Source organism: Elephantulus edwardii, unplaced genomic scaffold, assembly GCF_000299155.1.
Source record: "Elephantulus edwardii isolate Elephantulus edwardi_28Jun2011 unplaced genomic scaffold, EleEdw1.0 scaffold00036, whole genome shotgun sequence".
Taxonomy (NCBI): domain Eukaryota; kingdom Metazoa; phylum Chordata; class Mammalia; order Macroscelidea; family Macroscelididae; genus Elephantulus; species Elephantulus edwardii.
In genome coordinates, this window is record NW_006399786.1 from 3,993,113 (window position 1) to 4,012,161 (window position 19,049).

Sequence of the window (19,049 nt, forward strand, 5' to 3'; positions counted from 1 at the left end):
GCACACAGAGCTTTCCACGCAGGGTGGAATCTAATCAACAGGCAGTCCGCGAATCGGCCGCCAAGACCGGAAGTTTTTCCGGTGCCTACATATGACGTATCAGCCTGTGATTGGCTGTTCCATCCACTCCGCGACAGAGGAAGTGACGTTTAAAGTTTGTTCCATTGAAACTTACAAGATCAGACTGGCGGCTTAACGTGGTTGAACCAGGTAGTGGTTTCATGATTCCTTCCGGATGGTTTCAACCCCCTGAGCTGACTCCTATGTTGAGACCTCTCAGTGACGCTGATTCGATGCCGAACAACTGGATGCTCTGGGCAACGAGGCCGCCGCCGCCTCCTTCCACAGCCGGATCAGTTTTTTTCTCCGAGGCCCCGGTACACCCCGGGGCGCCGCCCCCCTTCGACACTCAACTGCTTCCCGGAGCCCAGGCCCCTCTCGATACTCAGCCTCAACTTAACGTCCAGCCTTCCTGGAATTACCAAGCCTCTTCCCCGTGGTACTGGAGATCTGATTCTTTTCCTCAGCACCATAGTTACCACAACCCTGGTAGGTTACTGTTCATTTCTCCTTTTCTCGTCTTCCCTCACCCTTGGAATCTGAGCGTTGATTCCCCACACTATGTTCGACTGAAATATTTTCCCCACCTGTTTATTTGGTTTTGCAGATATTTATTGTATTTCTGTATACCAAACACTGAGAATGTATTAGTGAACAAAGTTAGAAAAGTTCTTACCTTTATGGATTGTAACATTGCTGGGGAGATAGACAATAACCAAAAAAATTTATAGGTTCTATTAGAGGGTTTTTTTGTTGTGTACAGTCGAGTCGGGACGACTCATAGCTGACCCTCTAACAGGAGTTGATTACTCGGCTTTATCCCGCCGTGCAGCTGGTGGTTTCGAACTTGATGCTTTTGGGTTGACAGCGCATTTCCTTATCAACAGGCCACCACGGCTCCCTACTAGATGGTAAATAACGGTATGAGAAGAGATGAGTTAGTTAAGAATGGTAGGGATGATCTCATAAGGAAGATGACATTTCAATAAAGACATCAGGAATCAGACCTATGGGTATACCCGGAGAGAAAGGGATTTAGGCGTGTATAAAAGCCTGGATACAGATGATGTAAACTATAATGGAGAAAACCATTGTGGCTCAAGAGGACAAAAGATAAAGAGGGCCAACCTCTAAGGGCTTTGTAGAATGTTAATGGAACTTTTACATGCGTGAGATGGGTACCCATTGACAAATTTGTTGTAAAAGAAGTGACATGATTTATTTTGTAAGAGGATTAATGTGACTCGTGTGCTGAAAATTGACAGTATGGGAGACAATGAGATGACTCTGATTATCCAAGTGAGAGGTAGAATCAGGAAAGAGTTCTGGAAGTGATAAGAAGTCAGACTAGATCTGAAATAATTTGCTAAAGGATTCTATGTGGTAGGGCAAGAGCTAGAGATAAGGATGGCTTAAAGTATTTTGCCAGACAGAAGGAACTGAGGTGGGAGAAGAATGGGAATCAAACAGATTTGGAAGGGAAGATCAGGAGTTGGAATTTGGAATATGTTAGTGTCAAGTAGAGCTATTGGCTTTTAGCTGGGAGTTTGTACGTTCAAGCAAGATGTGTATGGAGTTACAAATTTGAGTGTTGTCAGATATATTGTTGTTAGATGCTGTTAAGTGAAAACTGACCCAAAGCTGCTCCAGTGGGTTTTTTCAGAGGCCGTAAATTGCATGGGAGAAGCTTGCCCATCTTTCTCCCACAGAGCAGTTCCAACGAGTCACAATACAGTGGTGTTATTCCGACTGCAGAGGAAATTGTGGGAAACTTTTGGAAGAAATCTCTTAGGAGATTTGTATGATTTGAGGAGATACTTACATGTAGAAGTAAAGATATGTTAATACGGGGTGAGTTCTTTAGACTCCCGCCAGGGTTCCAGTGTGATTGAGAGGGCAGAGATAGTTGTGGTGGTGGTGGTGGTGGTTGTTGTTAAGTGCCGTCGAGTCACAGGCGACTCATAGCAACCCTAGGAAGGAGAGTCCTCGACGCTTGGAGTTGTGGTAGTGGTAGTAAAATTCTCTCTGGCTGTATAAGAGACTTGGGTATGATTACCACCTGTCAGCTCCCATTCATTGCTGTTGAATCAGAGGCTATAAATCATAATGGGAGGAGACTGACCAGCTTTCTCCCTTGGAGCAGCTGGTGGATTCCAACTGTCAGAGACACAGCCATTTGGTTAGCAGCACAACGATACCTTCAGAGCAGTCAGCAGTGAAGTTCAGCAAAAGTTTGTGTTGCTGTGATGCTCAGCACTCTTCAGTAGAGATTCAGACTAAGACTAAGAAGAAAGGTTTGTCAGTCTGCTTCTGAACATTGGTCAGTGAGAGCCCTATGATCAGAATGGTCCGATCTGCAGTGAATCATGCGGATGTCGGCAGCACTGAGCAGCACTGACTCCTTGTGTGTGAGATTGCAGTGAGAGATGGGGACAGCTTGACTGCAGCTAATGGGTATGAGTGAATTAGAGTATGTGGAAGGTACAGGTGCGGACAAGAAGGGTAAGAAAATAAACTGGAATCTCAAAAGACTCTCTAGGAAGCATTTACAGATTTTTGGACAGGGTAGTGACATGATTGGAGACTGTATATGTGGTGTCACTTCAGAGTCATTTAGAAAGGAACAGTCCTAAGAACTGGCAGCCTATCTAGGAGACATAGAGTAATCTAGGCAGAAAATCAGAGATTCCAAGTCGAAGGAAGACAGTGATAATAGAAGCAAAGGGATTTTTGAGATATCTTTTACAAGATTGTATTTTCCTGGTTTAAGATTGATGCTGGAAGACCTATATCACATAGTTCTTGTTTGGATTTTAATATTTTAAATAATTGCAAGGAATTGTATGCCATTCGATTGCCTCTCTCTGTAGTTGAATACTTAAATAGGGACATAGACTCTTAACGATAGTTATTGAGTTGGAAAATATTTAGTAAACAAGGCTAGTCTTTGTTAATTTATTTTAATTTGAACTACGCTCTTCCTGGAAGAACTAGTTTAGCAATGTTTTTATTCTGGTATTTAACATTTCTGTGGTAAGTAAAATTTCATGTATGGTGCAAACACTAATGCATCTCTTTTTGGTGGTTTTTGTTTGGTTTTGTTTTTTTTAGCTCAGCGTTCTTTTTTCCCACGAAAATATGATGCAAATGGCAGTGATTTCAACTTTACTTCGAATAAGACGCAAAACAAAAAGGTATTTTTAAAAGATTCTCTTGACTTTGACAGTCTGATCTCTATGTCATGTTCTTTTAGTTCTGTCATTAACTATCTTAGTGTTTTGCATAATGGTTAGTGGTCAGGGAGCGTTTTATAACAGGGTCTTATTTGAATGTGAAAGCTTCAAACAAAATCTGTTAAGAAAAAAATAGAGAATTTGTATTAAAATTTTTTTTTTCCATTTCAGTGTAGACTTGAGTAAAATATTATGATTTCAGATCATTGTAAATGTTGTTAACTGATAAAATACTGAGTAGGTATAATGTCTGAAATGATTCTGAGTGGGAAGATTTTTTTTTCTATGTTATTTGCATTGTTTATATTATTTTTGTTTACCCTCAACACTGAAATGTTATGCAACTCATGGTTGCTGTGAAGCTGAACACTGACACTGATGTGTCAAATGCGATAAAAATTACCCATGGTGGACAGTGTTTGGTGGAGCTCCCTGATGAAAACAAGCTTGGAAGCAGGAGTGGCATCTACTTCTGAAATAGCTTGGAGAAAGGATGAAAGTTATACAAGTGTCCAGGGCTTTTGTTTGTAGTGTTGTTATGAGTCACCTACAACTCAATACAACTCAGTGACACTTAACAACAACAAGCTGTTGAAGATCAATTCCTATAGTATGTAATAGTAAGAATCTTTATTGTTTTATGTTAAACCATAAAAATAGTAAATTGGAGGATTAAGAAATAGCTAATCTTATCCTAATGTTTCTGTTTTTTTTTAATTTTTATGTTGTTTCTAGAGATACCTGTTATAGTTATTTCCCCTAAGAATTTAAGTACTATTTCTTTTTAGTTCATTTGGACATACACTGTACTAAATCTACACTAAATTAACACTTTGAAATTTTCTCAAAGAGTTTATATTAGATCTGCTTGATAATTTTAAATTATCGTCTTGTCTGTCTTTTCCTTAATATATTTCCTGTAAAAAAAGAAACAAAAATATCCCTTCATTAGAAATGTGTTTGGAAGTTTCTCCTGAATATAAGGGTTGTCTGGAAAGTCAAATTGCATGTGCCAGATGGATAGTTGTATTTTTATCCTTAGTTGAAGAAAAGCCTAATGCCTTTCTATTTTTGTTTGCAGAGAAAAAAGGAGCCAGTTTTTCACTATTTTTGTGATACCTGTGATCGTGGTTTTAAAAATCAAGAAAAATATGATCAACACATGTCTGAACATACAAAAGTAGGTGTTCTTTTTGTTGGTTATGCTAGCATTTGTTCAGAAAACTAGCCTTCTGACTGTAAATTTAGTAGAATTTCCAAACTTTCCCCCTGCTCTTTAGTTTTCATAGAAATGTTTAATGACTTGATCATTTGGGACAGTGACACTGGGTTTTACAGTTTGAGAGCTAGGTAAGATGTTAGATAGCTATAAATAGGTATGGCTTCTGCTTGTATGGGTGCTGCTGCTGCTGCTGCTTCAGAGCCCTGGCATTCCCTTCCAGTTGCCCTCTGCACCTTTATGATTTCCTTCCCCTGTAAGGCTGCCCTTCACCATTTTGCCAGATGTCACGGTAATGTCATGGCCAATTATTGGCTAAAGATGGTGCAAACTAAATTAAGGAAGGCTTATCCCTGAGTGGTATATTCTAGTTACATTAGGTTAGTAAACCCAAAGGTTGGAGGTTCAAACTCTCTCTCACCAGCACCACAGAAGAAAGGCTTGGCAATCTGTGTCCCTTCGGCCAATAGGCAACATAGGATAAACAGAAAAGATGGATAATAGATGGAGAAAAGATGGAAATTGTCAAAAAAAAAAAAAAAGATGGAAATTGTCATTGACTTCATTTTACTTAGATACACAGTCGTTGCCCTTGGTAACCAGCAGTCAAGAAATCAAAAGACTGATTGCATTGGAAAAGTCTGCTATCAGGGACTTTGCAAAGTACTGAAGAGCAGTGATGTCAGTGTGAAGACCAAGGTGTGCCTGATTCAATCCAGAGCTTTTCAATCACTTGCTGTGCATCTGAGAGCTGGGCAAGGAAAAAAGATGACAGAATAAGCATTGATACTTTTTAAAAAATTATTATTAATTTTAATGAAAATTTACAGAGATTTTGGATTTCCATTCATTCATTGTTGCATTTTTCTCCTTGTCCACCCATCCCCTCTAGTTGTTCTTCTCTTTGAAAAGTTGTTGTTGTTATGTGCCATTGAGTTGCTTGCGACTCATAACGACCCTATGTACAACAGTCCTAAACTCTGCTCTGTCCTGTGCCAGTTGCACTGTCTCTGACACTCCCATCCCGATTACCCCAGTCACTGAATCAGTCCACCTCATAGAGGGCCTTCCCCTCCTGCACTGTAAAAGAAAAATTCTTTGATTGTTATACAGTCCCTCCCCCCAAGTCTACTCCACTATGCAGCCTTCATTCTGGATTCCTATCATGATAATAATACCTAATCATATATCCCTTTTAAACAGTTCTCTTCTCTCATCTGTTTCAATGCAGTAGACATCATTTATCCCATCTTTCTCAGTCACCCCCTACCCTTATGTCAGTCCCATTTTACAGCAGTGGCACTATGCAGTATCTGTCCTTCTGTGACTGAGATATTTTATTCAGCATAATGTTCTCCAGGCTTCCCCATGGTGTGCATGCATTGATACTTTTGAGTTGTGTTGGAGACGAGTACTGGATATTCCATAGACTGTAACAATGTCAAGTCATTCAAAAGAACAAACAGATCTGTCTTAGAGAAGGTGCAGCCAGAGTACTCCCTAAAGGCAAGAATATGGAGCTTTGTCTCACATACTTTGGGCATGTTGATAGAAGGGATTATTCTTGGAGAGGGATATCATGCTTGAAAAGGTGGAAGATCAGCAAAAAAAGAGGAAGACCCTCAGTGGGATGAGTGTACAGCGGTGGGATCTAGTATGTCAGACATGATGAGTATGGCCCAGGCTAGAACAGGATCCAGAACTACTGTTCATCACGTCTCTGAGTCATACTCAGCTTGATAGGACATAACAAGATTCCGTAAGAACACTTTATAGAGCACATCTGGATGTTACATAGGATCATGATGAGTCAATGGCGGCAAATGAAACTTTATTATTTTACAACATTGCTTATGTTGTAGTGTTACTCAGATAAGGAGATCCCCTGTCATAGTGTGTAGATGGTGCCGACCAAAAGCCTGTCTCCATCAGTTTGAATCCACAGGTTTCTCCTCTGGAGATGGATGGATGATGGGGTCCTCAAATCCTCCTCTTTTTAAAACGTACAGCCTTGTAGACCTGATGAATGGTTGCTGTGAGTCAAACCAACTCAAAGATGGGAATTTTGATTTTGATCAGTTTTTATTCAACTGGAAAAATGAATTCCATGTATTACAGTACTGCCTATTTTGGGAATGCCATCCCTTTTTAAATGCTGCATTATTTTGTAACATTCTTTATTTTGCTAATAGTATAAGGATTCAGTGCTTATACCATGTAGGTGTGGTAGTTGTGTAAATTTACCCAGAATATATCTTTATATTTAGTAGTACCATTTATCTAACTCAGAAAATAAACATGAAAAATAAGATTAATATTTATTTTTTTATAAAACTCTTACAGTGCCCTGAAGTAGATTGCTCTTTTACTGCGCATGAGAAGATTGTCCAATTTCATTGGAAAAATGTAAGTTCTCTGCTTATATCTTTGTTCTGTCTTTTCTTGGTACATGGTGTCTGGTGCCCTACTGGTAAGGAGTCGCATTGCCAGCCCTCAGACACATGGTTCAAATCTACCAGCTACTCCATAGGAGAAAGATGAGAAGTCTCTTCCTGGGCAATTTACTGCCTCTAAAAACTCACTGGAGGGTCAGCTATGAGTCAATTCCGACTCAGTGGAACTTAACAACTTTTTATGCCACTGATCTTCTGACTTGTTACGTATTTTCGAGTTGATGGTAACTCAGCGATCCTATGAACAACAGGTATGAACCTTGCCAATCTTCTGCCATGTTCACCATCTCCAGTGTACTTGAGCTCAGTGTTACAGTAACTGTGTCAGCCGTCTTGTTGAAGGTCTTCGTCTTTTGTACTGACCATCCAGTTTTCCAGGCATGATGTTCTTCTCCAAGGATTGGACCTGCTAACTGTGCATCCTTTATTTACAAATAGTAACAATTGTGGAGTACTGTAGTTTTAAAGGCATTTTCATATCTTTTTATTCTCACGAATGGCTGTGTGAAGTAGATGGATACTTGCCCTCATTTACCAGATTTTAAAAGAAAGAAAGGTCTGTCTTAAAGCTTCAGAATTGAATCTGGGCATGGGTGACTTGCCAGTTGTGTACTCATGTTTCTAAAGCATTCTCCTTCAGATAGTTAACATGTAATCATTAAGTCTTTAGCTACCTCCTTCAGTTTTGATTGGTAGGTCATATATTTGAGTATTTGATATCATTTGAGAAAAAGGATGATGTCACTTTTGTAACCAAATACATGTTGCCTTTTTCCCCCCTCTATCAAGTACCTTTAGCCTAAGTAAAACTCATAATAAAATCTGCATACTTATATTTTGTTTGAAAATGATCTCTGCTGCTAAATTTAGCATTGGGCACAAAGTTTCTGTTATCCTCTGGAGTACTTAGTTTAATCAAAAGCATGTTGTCGGAAATATTCTTGATGCTCAGCTGGCTGTTCTTCCTAGATGCATGCTCCCGGCATGAAGAAAATCAAGTTAGACACTCCAGAGGAGATTGCACGATGGAGAGAAGAAAGAAAAAAGTGAGTAAATGGTTCTGTGAAGTAGCTCTCCTACTGTGTCAAGACTGGGTGCTTCCAAATGATGATCTTTCTGCCCCTAAGGAATAATTAAAAAGATAAATTTGCTCTTTTCTAAGTTTGCAAATATTCAGTTACCTAACTGCAATTTTAAATTTACTGTTCTTCAGAATTGGTAAAATCTGACTTTGAAAAGTGTTAATATTTGCTGGCTTAAGAAGAGTTTCATGGGGGAGCTCTGGTGGCCTAGTGGCAATGAGCTGCAACTACAATCCCAGAGGCGCACGGTTCAAATCCACCAGATGCTTTGCCGGGGAAGGAGGGACAATCTCCTCCTGTACCAGTCAGATCTGATTTGACGGTACACTCACACAAAAGTAATAAAGTAAAAAAAAAAGAAGAGTTTCGTGAATGTTATTTTGCTTCATTCAATTCCTTTATAATGTTTATAGTAGCGAATGGGATCATAAGCTATATATATGTGACCATTATTCAAATTAGTTTGAGGACTAAAGTGTTCCTGAGTTAGGCCATGGTCTTTTTTTGGTCACCTGCTATGCATCTGAGAGTTGGACAGTGACTAAGGATGACAGAAGAAGAATTGATGCCTTTGAACTCTGGTGTTGGAGAAGAGCACTGAATATCCCATGGACTCCAAAAGAACAAAGAGATTTGTCTTGGAGAAGGTGCAGCCAGAGTGCTTCGTGGAAGCAAAGATGAGAGAGCTTCATCTCATATACTCTGGGCATGTTGCTAGGAGTGGTTTTTCCTTGGAGAAGGATGGAGGGTCAGCAGAAGGGTTGACTGCAGCAGTGGGCTCCAGTGTGTTGCAGAGTTCAGATGGGGTGTTCATAGGGTTGCTATGAATCATACTCTATTCAACAGCATCTAACAACAAAAACAACACCTGTTGATTGTACTCTTTTCTCATTGTTTTACAGAGGAAAAAATCAGAATTAGACCACTTACTGTCTAATACTTAGTGTATTTTTGGTTGGGGTTTTTTTTTTCCCGTTTGACCCATTTACATTTTTTTTTTCTTTCAAGTAAATTATTAAATGTTATTGTTGATGTTGTTGATTGCCTTCTAGTAGAGCAGGACTCATTGCGACCCCATGAACAAAAAGGCCTGAAGCCCCTCTACAACTATCGACATTCATGAAAGTTCATAGAGTTTCCAGAGTCATGTTATTTAGGAAGTGGATGCCACTCCTGTTTTCAAACCTGTCATAGTATGTTTCTGTTCTTATGTGCCATTCAGTTGCCTGCGATGTATAGCGACCCTATGTACAGCAGCTCTGAACCCTTCCCTGTCCTGAGCCAGTCTCACTAATTCCGACATACCAACCCCCATCACCCCAGTTACTGTATCAATCCATCTCATCCGGGGTCTCCCTCTCCTACACTGTCCATCTACCCCTCTGAGCATGATTTCCTTCTCCAAGGACTGATCTCTCCTGGCCATGTGCCCAAAGTAAGTGAGGCAGAGCTTCAAAATCCTAGCCTCCAAGGAAAGACTTGGTTTCACCCTCTCCAAGACAGACCTATTTGTTTTCTTGGCAGTCCAGGGTATGTTCACGACTCTTCTCCAGCACCACACCTCAAAGGCATTTATTCTTCTTCTGTCATCCTTAGTCATTGTCCAACTCTCTGAAGCATAACAAGTAATTGAGAAGACCATGGCCTGGGTTAGGTGCACCTTTGTCTCTAGACCGACATTGCTGCTCTTCAGTACTCTGGAGAGGTCCATGACAACAGATTTTCCCAATTCATTTTGTCTTTTGATTTCCTGACTGCTGGTGTTAAGAGTGTTGATTGTGGATCCAAGCAAGCTGTTATTGCTATCAACCTCAATCTCTTCTCCATCTAATATGGTGCTGTCAATTGGCCCAGTGGTGAGAATCTTTGTCTTGATGTTGAGCTTCAATCCATATTGAAGACTACAGTCCTTGACCTTCTGCAGCAAGCGCTTCAGGTCTTCATGTTTTAGCAAACAAGGTTGTGTCATCTGCATACTGTAGGTTGCTGATGAGTCTTCCTCCAGTCTTGGTGCCACAATCCTCCTCATAAAGCCCTGCTTCCCAAATGATCTGTTCTGCATACAGATTGAAAAGGTATGGGGACAGGATGCATCCTGATCCACTACTTTCCTGGTTTTGAACCATGCAGTGTTTCCTTGTTCTGTTCTGAGGACTGCTTCTTGGTCCAAGCATAAGCACAATTAAGTGTTCTGAGATTCCCATTTTCCTCAAGGTTAGCCACAGTTTATTGTGATCCACACAGTCAGGTGCCTTTGCATAGTCAGTGAAACACAGATAGACATTCTTCTGGTATTCTCTGCTTTCTGCCAAGATCCATCTGACATTGGCAATACTATCCTAGTACCACGACTTCTTCTAAACCCAGCTTGTATTTCTGGTAGTTCTTTGTCAATGTACTGTTCAAGTCTTTTCTGGATAATCTTCAGCAGGATTTTGTTAGTGTATGATGTTGTTTGGTAATTTCCACACTCTGTCATGTCATCTTATTTTTGAAATGGGAAGAAATATGGATTTCTTCCAGTCAGTTGGCCAAGTAGTTGTCCTCCAGATTTCTTGGCATAACTTGGTGAGCACATGCAGGGCAGCATCTGTTTGCTGAAATACATCGATTGCTATTCTATCAATTTTTGGGGCTTTATTTTTTTTGCCAAGTCCTTCAGAGCAGCCGGCAGCTCATATTCTTAGGACTCAAGGTCCAGATTGTGGGTCTCTCTTTGCCACTGCATAGTGGTAGTGGGGTGCAAACTGCAATGACCAGAGTCAAGGTAGGGCAGGCCTTTAGAAAATTTCTTCCCCTCTTTGGCACAGTATTATTAGTGGAAAGGAGTGCGGTTGAACTTCTAACCAAAGGAGTCATTATGCTTAGAGCAAAATCTCTAGGAAAAGTTTCGTTAGCAATAGTAGTAGCTGTTGGATTCAGATCTAAAGGAAAGATTAGAATGATTCAGCCAGTTAGTGTGAAAGTTGGAGACAAAGTTGTTCTCCAACAATATGAAGACATCAGAGTAGTTTTGATGGCAGACATTATTAATTTTTAGAGATAGTGACATTTAGGGGAAGTATGTAGAATGAAATAAATCACTACTGAAATGGCAGCAAGTGAAGTTGCCCTGGACTCTAACTGGAAACTCCTGAAAGTTTGTAATCTTAACTTACTTTTTATGGATTTTTTTTTTTTTTTTAAGCTCTTCATACTGTACATTCTCCCCATCCCCCCTTTTTTTTAATTCAGTGTTGGACATTTTCTTTTCTCCTTTTTTTCCTCCCCAGCTCACCCTGCAACACATCTGTTACTCCAGATTGTTTTCATACATATAATGCCTAATCATATATTCCTTTCAGACATTTTTTTCTCCTCATCTGTTAGAATGCAGTGTTCATTATTTTTTTCCCCGTTCTCTCCCCAACCTTTCCCCATCTGTCCTATTTTGTAACAGCGGTGTTATGCAGTATTTGTCCTTTTGTGACTGAGATATTTCACTCAGCATAATGTTCCTCAGGCTTCCCCATGTTGTGTAATGTTTTATGAGTGCTGCATAATATTCCATTGAGTGAATATACCATAGTTTTTCTATCATTCATTTTTGATGGGGTACTTGGGTTGCTCCCCTCTCTTCTATTGTGAATAATACAGCAATAAACATGAGTCTGCTTGTTTGAGCTGTGGTTTCAGTTTGGTTTCTTTAGGGTATATTCCCAGTGTGGAATTGCTGGGTCAAATGGTATTTCCAACTTTTTGAGAAAGCACTTGACCATGTTCTTCAGTTGCTGTACTATTTTACACTCCTGCCAGCAGTGGATAAGAGTTCCAATCTCTCCAGTTGGCTGCCCTGTTGAGCTTTGCTATTGTTGCTGAATGAGATGATATTTCACAGTTGATTTGATTTGCATCTCTCTGATAGGTAGGAATTTTGAAGATTTCTTCCTGTGTTTGCCATTTGAGTGTCGTCTTTGATGAAGCATCTGTTTATTCCAGTGCCCATTTTGTGATTGGTTTCTTTACCTTTTTCTTATTGAGGTGCTGTGATATTCTATTTATCTAAAAATCTGTATCTAAATTTTAGATATAAGTCCTTTATCAGATATGTCACTGCCAAATATTTTTTCCCAGTCTCTGGAGAAGTTTTTTGCTGTACATAGGGATTTGATTCTTAGAAGGTCTCATTCACCTATTTTATTTTCTCTTGGTTGAGGGGCTAAGTCTTTTAGTACTGCGACTATATATTCCTTCCATCTACTTTTGATGCTTTCTGCATTTGTTTTAAAATTTTGCACGTAGAATCTTCAGTATTGTAACTTGGGTTTCAGATTTCGGTCTTTGGAGGTTTCTTTTGTTTTCAGTTCTTTCAGCATAGATTTCTGACTCCAGATCTTTACCCATTTTATAATAAGCATTTATTTTGTCCTTTCAAGCTGACTTTTGAATTCTTTTCAGCTCTTCATTTTTTCCTTTTGCTTTAGTTGCTCTATTTTCTAGAGCGAACTTTCAAGCCTTGGTTGGGTTTGGTTTTTTGTTTTTTTTTTATTCTTTTCTATCTTTTTAATGACTTTTTGCTTTCTTCATGTGTGATAGTCTTTATATCATCCCACAGCTCATAATTATCAATCCTTAGTGTTCAGTGTTTCAGATCTTTTCTTGAGATAGTTTCTAAATTCAGGTGAGCTATATTCAAGGTTGTATTTTGCTGCTGCTTGTTGTTGTTGTTGATTGCTTTTGAGTCAAGCACGACTCATAGTGACCCTATAAACAGAAGGCCTGAAGCCTCTCTACAACTATCGACATTTATCAAAGTTCATAGAGTTTCCAGTGGCGGGCATGTTATTTAGGAAGTGGATGCTACTCCTGCTTCCAAACCTGTCATAGCATATTATTGTTGTTATGTGCAATTGAGTCGCCTGTGGCCTCTTAAAAATTTTCTTCTACTTTATAAATTATATAGAAGCAGTTGACTGTTTCATAGTCAGCATGACTAATGCTACTGAGCTGCTTTTTTTAAAAAAAATTTTTTTAATAATTTTAATGAACATTTACAGAGATTTTAGATTTCCATTTATTGTGTTGTTGTTATGTGCAATCGAGTCATTTGCGACTCATAGTGACCCTATGTACTACAACAGCCCTAAACCCTGCTCTATCCTGTGCCAATTGCGTGGCCTCTGACACACCCATCCCGATTACCCCAGTCACTGAATCAATCCACCTCATAGAGGGTCTTCCCCTCCTGCGCTGTCCCTCCACCCTCCCAAGCATGATGTCCCTCTCCAAGGACCTGTCTCTCCTTACAACATGTCCAAAGTATGTCTGACGAAGCCCCAGAATCCTTGCTTCCAAGGAATAGCTTGGTTTAACCCTCTCCAGGATGAATCTGTTTGTTTTCTTGGCAGTCCTGGGTACATTCAATACTTTTCTCCAGCACCACAGCTCAAAGGCATCCATTCTCCTTCTATCTTCCCTAGTCATTGTCCAACTCTCTGATGCATAACAAGTGATTGCAAAGGCTATGGTCTTTGCAATTGCTTGCTGTGCATCAGAGAGCTGGGCAATGACTAGGGATGATAGGAGAATTGATGCCTTTGAGCTGTGGTGTTGGAGAAGAATATTGAATATACCATGGACTGCTAAGAGAATGAACCGGTTTGTCCTTGAGAGTGTGAAGCCAGGCTGCTCCTTGGAGGCAAGGATTCTGATGCTTTGATTGACATTCTTTGGACCAGTCCTTGAAGAGGGATATCATGCTTGGAAAGGTGAAGGGACAGTGGAGCAGTAGTGACAGGGGGAAATGGGAGTAGATGTGTCAGAGACAATAAGATTGGCACAGGGAGAACATGGTTTAGGGCTGATGTAGGGTCGCGATAAGTTGCAGGCAACTCAACAGCATATAACAACATATATTCATAGAAACATAAATGGAATCATACAGTTTGTCTTTTGACCCTGACTTTTCCACTTTATGTGGTAATTATTTCTTGTTATTGCCAAATAGTAGTCTGTTCCATTACATGGCCTCTTTGTATATTCATTTCTAAGTCAGTGGATATTTGGGTTTTCTTCATTGCAGGTGATTATAAATAAATCCTCTGGAAACATTTCCACGTAAGTTTTAGCTTTAAACATAGAATTTTTTTACTTGACTTGAACAAATCTTCGAGTATGAGTGATATGCCATATGATGGTTGTTATATGCCATCAAGTCTCCTGCAACTCATAGTGAACCTATGTACAACAGCTCTGAAGCCTACCCTGTCTTGAGCCAGTCACACTGACTCCAACATACCTACCTGCATTGCCCCAGTTAATGTATCAATCTATCACATCTGGAGTTTTCATCTCCTGTTCTGTCCCTCCTCCCTTCTGAGCATGATGTCTTTCTCTAAGGACCGATCTCTCATAGCCATGTGCCGAAAATCTGTGAGATGGAGCTTCAAAATCCTAGGAGATGGAGCTTCAGAATCTGTGAGATGGAGCTTCAATATCCAACGAGAAACTTGGTTTCACCTACTCTAAGACAGACCTGTTTGTTTTCTTGGTCATCCATGGTATGTTCAAGACTCTTCTCCAGCACCACAACTCAAAGGCATCAATTCTTCTGCCATCCTTAGTCATTGTCCAGCTCTCTGATGCATAGCAAGTAATTGTGAAGACCATGTCTCAGATCAGGCACACTTTAGTGTCTAGCATGACATATCTCTTATCTAGTGGAAAGAAGCTGAATCCCAAAGGCACCTGGTTTGAGTCCACCAGTTGCTCTGTGGAAAAGGATGGGCAGTCTTCTCCCATGAGATCAACTGCTGCTGAAAACCCACGGGATGGTACATAATACAACACACACCTTGAGGCATAAGGTAGACTTGATACAAGTCATGTCGATTAGTATATACTTAACTTCATACAAGTTTGCCAAACTTTTTAAGAAGGATGTGCTTCAATATGCCATGATTGGACATGAAGCCTTCAAATTAAATGGAATAGCTAGGGTGCTGTAGTGCCCTGCACCAGTCAGGACTGTTTCAGTACAAGAGACAGCAGCCATACTGTCATGGTTTAATACAAAGTCAACGTTTCCAGGATTTAAAAATTTAACCTACTCAGTACTGTCATTGTTGTTATGTACTGTTTAGTTGGAACTGACCCACAGCTGAACCTCCATCAGGTTTTCAGCGATAGTAAATCACACAGAAGCAGATTATCCATCCTTCTCCCACAGAGCAACCTGTGGATCCGAACTGCATTCCTTTGGGTTGGCGGTGCAACTCCTTATCAGCAAAACAACTCAGTAATGTCAGTAGGCACAGACACTCTTGGTGCACCTTTGACAAGCTTTATATATTCTTGCCACATGATCTCTGCATATCTAAAAAAGCCCACTATTGAACAGAGGAGAACAGGAAAGAAAAGATAAATGCCTGGTTTCTTTGGGAAAGCAGTATCTTGGTTTTAGCCCCACCTAAGAGACTTTCATGTAGATCTCATTGGCCCAAAGTGTGTTCCATTGCTGCTTTTTGCTCTAGAGGAGTCTGTGGAGTGTCCCAAACAAAATTGTTAAGAAGAGCATAAAAGACAGCAGTGGGTGCCACAAGGTCACAGGAGATACAAGTCTGACAGCCCAAGTTGTCTCATTGGCTGTCAGATTTGTGACTTTGATCTTTCTCTCTTATGATTATTTAATGCTTACTTACTCCTCCTCTTTTATTTATGAAATTGGTTTCTGTCCTCATAGAAATCTGTTGCCATTTTTCCTGAGCACATCACCACTTGCTGTCATTTCTGTTCTTGTCTTCTAGTTTGATTTTATACTGTTTTCATATCCTTCTTGTCAGTGTGAGGTAGATAGTGAGACATTTAGGGGTGTCCTAGAAATACCGGCAGAACACCGCCTCTCTTCTAATGAGCAGCAGATTGAGCAGTAGTGGGTTCCTTCTGCCCTCTGCTGTGTATTTAATACCTTGCACCACCAGAGTTTGGTGCCAGCATCCCCTCACAGCTGTGGCAGACAGCACAGAAAGCTTTGTCTAAGCAATCTGTTTTGCATACTCCTGTCTTTTAACTTGTTCATTACTCTCAATGGCTTTCCTCTACCTGCTGAATTTAGTCACAGACTTCCTCGACTGGCCTGCAGAGTACCTTTTGGCTTCATCGTGTCTTTCTGACCAGTAACTATGAGGGAAGTTTGTACACAATGGTCATTTGGCCATTGCTGGAGTCTGTTGCAGACTCTCTGGGACCTTGGCTTTTTGCCTTACTCAGAACACCTGGAAACTTTCCCAGCTGCTTTCTGTTGACCTCCTGTGCCTTTTTTAAAGATCAGTTTCTTTTCATGTCCTGCTTTTTCTGGATTTCTCCAGCTAGATGTGATCTCAGCCAATCTTTGTTTCTTTTTAGCACTTAAATTATATTTTGCCCCATGTTAAATATGTTTTGTGTGCTTTCCTTATATCCTTCTGGTTGATTGTAACTTCTTTGAGGAGCACTGCATTTTCCTCATCTTTGTAACTTTGTAAGTGTCTGTTGTGTTTTTATAAGCAGTTGAATCCACAGAAAAATCTGCTGCCCCTCTCTAGTCAATTCAGGCTCATAATGACCTTATAGAACAGACTAGAACTGTCCGGTGGGGTTTCCAAGGCTATGACCTAGATGAAAGGAAATTGATTCATCTTTTCCACTTGAGCATCTGGTGGATTTGAACCATAGACTGATTAGCTGCCTAGTATGTGACCTTCGAACCATCAGGGCTGTGTGAGTAATTGACTTGGATTTTCCCTTACGTTGTTCACCAAACACCAAATAGAGAAACTGATTAAAGCAATTGCTTTGTCCAAGTTGTGAAATGCTGTCAAACAATTTCAGTCAATTTCGCCATTTTTCCTTGTCTTAGAACAAACTGAGATTAAGGTGACAGGACTTTTTTCTTGACCAGAAATAGAAAATGTGCAGGAACTTGTTCTTTTCCTGGCACTTAAGAAGTCCACATTCATACCTAGTTTATCACTCTCCCCCCACCTATATGTATTTTAAGAAGTGAAGATGAGAAGTGGATAGCATGATGCGGGGTAAGGCTGTTCAGAGACTTACCTGTAATGAGATTAGGGACTTCAAGTACGTAGCTTCCCACTAATAACCTGAACTACTTGATTAGTGATAAATGTGATTTAAAATCTAGTGTATGTACATTCTTTGCTTATCAAAGTTTGTGGCTAGCAGCTGGTCAGTATGCCTAGTAACATTGCTATAGTATAGGATTTGGGTTTTTTTTCTCGTTTAAATAAAATTCTCAAGGCAGTTAAGAATTTATGCTAACTTACTGTATTTGTTGTCTTTGCTCGCCGCCATCAGGTCACTGTTCAGCCCTGTACCCTCCTTATGATCGATTGTGGACCAGACCCCTGTGGTCCATAAGAATGTCACTGGTTGGTTTTTGGAGGTAGATCACCATGTCTTTCCTCCTAGTGTGTCTTAATCTGGAAATTGCTGAAACCTAGGCAGCATTGTGGCAGTGCTCAAACCAGCACGTAAAATACACTGACCAGGAATAGAACTAAACTTTCCTGCATAGGAGGCAGGGATTCTTCCCCTAAACACCACTGCCACGTATTAGTTGTTAGTTAAATATTTCCATATGCAGTAGTTGCTTGTTTGTTTACCTGAATTGCAATTGAAAACCTTTCTATAAATGTTTGTTATTTCCTAGAAACTACCCAACTCTGGCTAACATTGAAAGGAAGAAAAAGCTAAAACTTGAGAAGGAGAAGACAGGCGCAGTGTTGACAACAACACAGTATGGGTAAGATCTTTAAGGCTGGTTTTGTCTGCGTGGGCTGCTAAATTATAAACAAGAGTACACACTCCAGTATCTGAAATTTCTACACTGCAATTCTAAAATCTTTGTCTTTGCAACTTTTTCACGTGGGTGTTTTTTGTTGTTTTTTTTTACTATATTTTAGATAAGTAATACTCATATTCGTACAGTTTCCAAAAGGATATACAGGATGTGTGAGAATTGTCTATTTTTCTAACTCTATTTTTCACTGTCCTTTTTTTTTTTAAAAACAGAATGTGGTACTTGGAGATTGTTGTTGTTGTTAGGTGCCGTCACGTTGAGTACGACTCATAACAACCCTGTGAACAAAAGATCTGAACCTTGTTCTATCCAGTGCCATCCTCACACTTCTGACACACACGAGAACTGACACACATGGAGATTATTTCATTAATATAGAACAGGCGTCATCATTCTTTAGAATAAGGATGTATAAAATATTTGTTTTGTGATCTTTCTGGTAAAATGTCTATTCCTTAGTTGTTGAGTGTAGTAGTATAGTGTATTTGGTTACTTTTTTAATTACATCTAATTTTACCCATTATTTTCTTTGTCATAGTAGTTGATAAGAGACATGTTAAATTTTTTTTTTTCAATCTGTGAATTTAGCTAGTTCTCCATTGAGATCATCAACTTGTTTAATGCATTTTAATGTTATGGTTTAGATATTTACACGTGTAGAATTGCCATGTCTTGCTATAGTAACCCTTTTATCTATTTGTGCTATGATATTTTGTACGTTAACCTCTACTTTGTCTTACGTCAATATTGCTGTTCTATATTACTTTTTTGGTGTTTGCATGATGTATTGTTTTCCACTCCTTTAGAACTTTTTTATGTGTTTATATTTAAAGTACTTTTTTTCTAGAGTCTACCATTTCATCTTTTTGAGAAGGAGTGCTATCACATTTCGCTTAGCCGCTCCTCAGCTAATGAACATTTTGGTTGGTCCTTTTTTTAAAAAAAACACAAAACAACAAAACCAGGCGAAATAATCTTTTAACCAATGTTTAGTTCATTTCATTTATTTGTATTTATATGATATTGGGTTATATTTGTCTTTCCTTTCTTGCTTTCCTTAAAATTGAGCACTTAAAAAATAGTCTGGGTTTTTTTTCTGTTAGCTTTTATTATCTGTCTTATATATATATATATATATATACACACACACACACACACACATTG

The 19,049-nt window shown here is 39.5% G+C and overlaps 1 protein-coding gene across 1 annotated transcript in view; it reads left to right on the forward strand.

The window, feature by feature from the left end:
- Positions 1 to 221: 221 nt before the first annotated feature.
- NUFIP1 (nuclear fragile X mental retardation protein interacting protein 1) overlaps positions 222 to 19,049 on the forward strand; it is a 29,018-nt gene continuing 10,190 nt past the window's right edge. Inside the window, exons 1-6 of the mRNA XM_006884609.1 lie at positions 222 to 549; positions 3,172 to 3,254; positions 4,375 to 4,473; positions 6,856 to 6,918; positions 7,935 to 8,011; positions 17,736 to 17,828. Coding sequence (XP_006884671.1) covers positions 222 to 549; positions 3,172 to 3,254; positions 4,375 to 4,473; positions 6,856 to 6,918; positions 7,935 to 8,011; positions 17,736 to 17,828 — 743 coding nt within the window. The remainder of the gene's footprint in view (positions 550 to 3,171; positions 3,255 to 4,374; positions 4,474 to 6,855; positions 6,919 to 7,934; positions 8,012 to 17,735; positions 17,829 to 19,049) is intronic.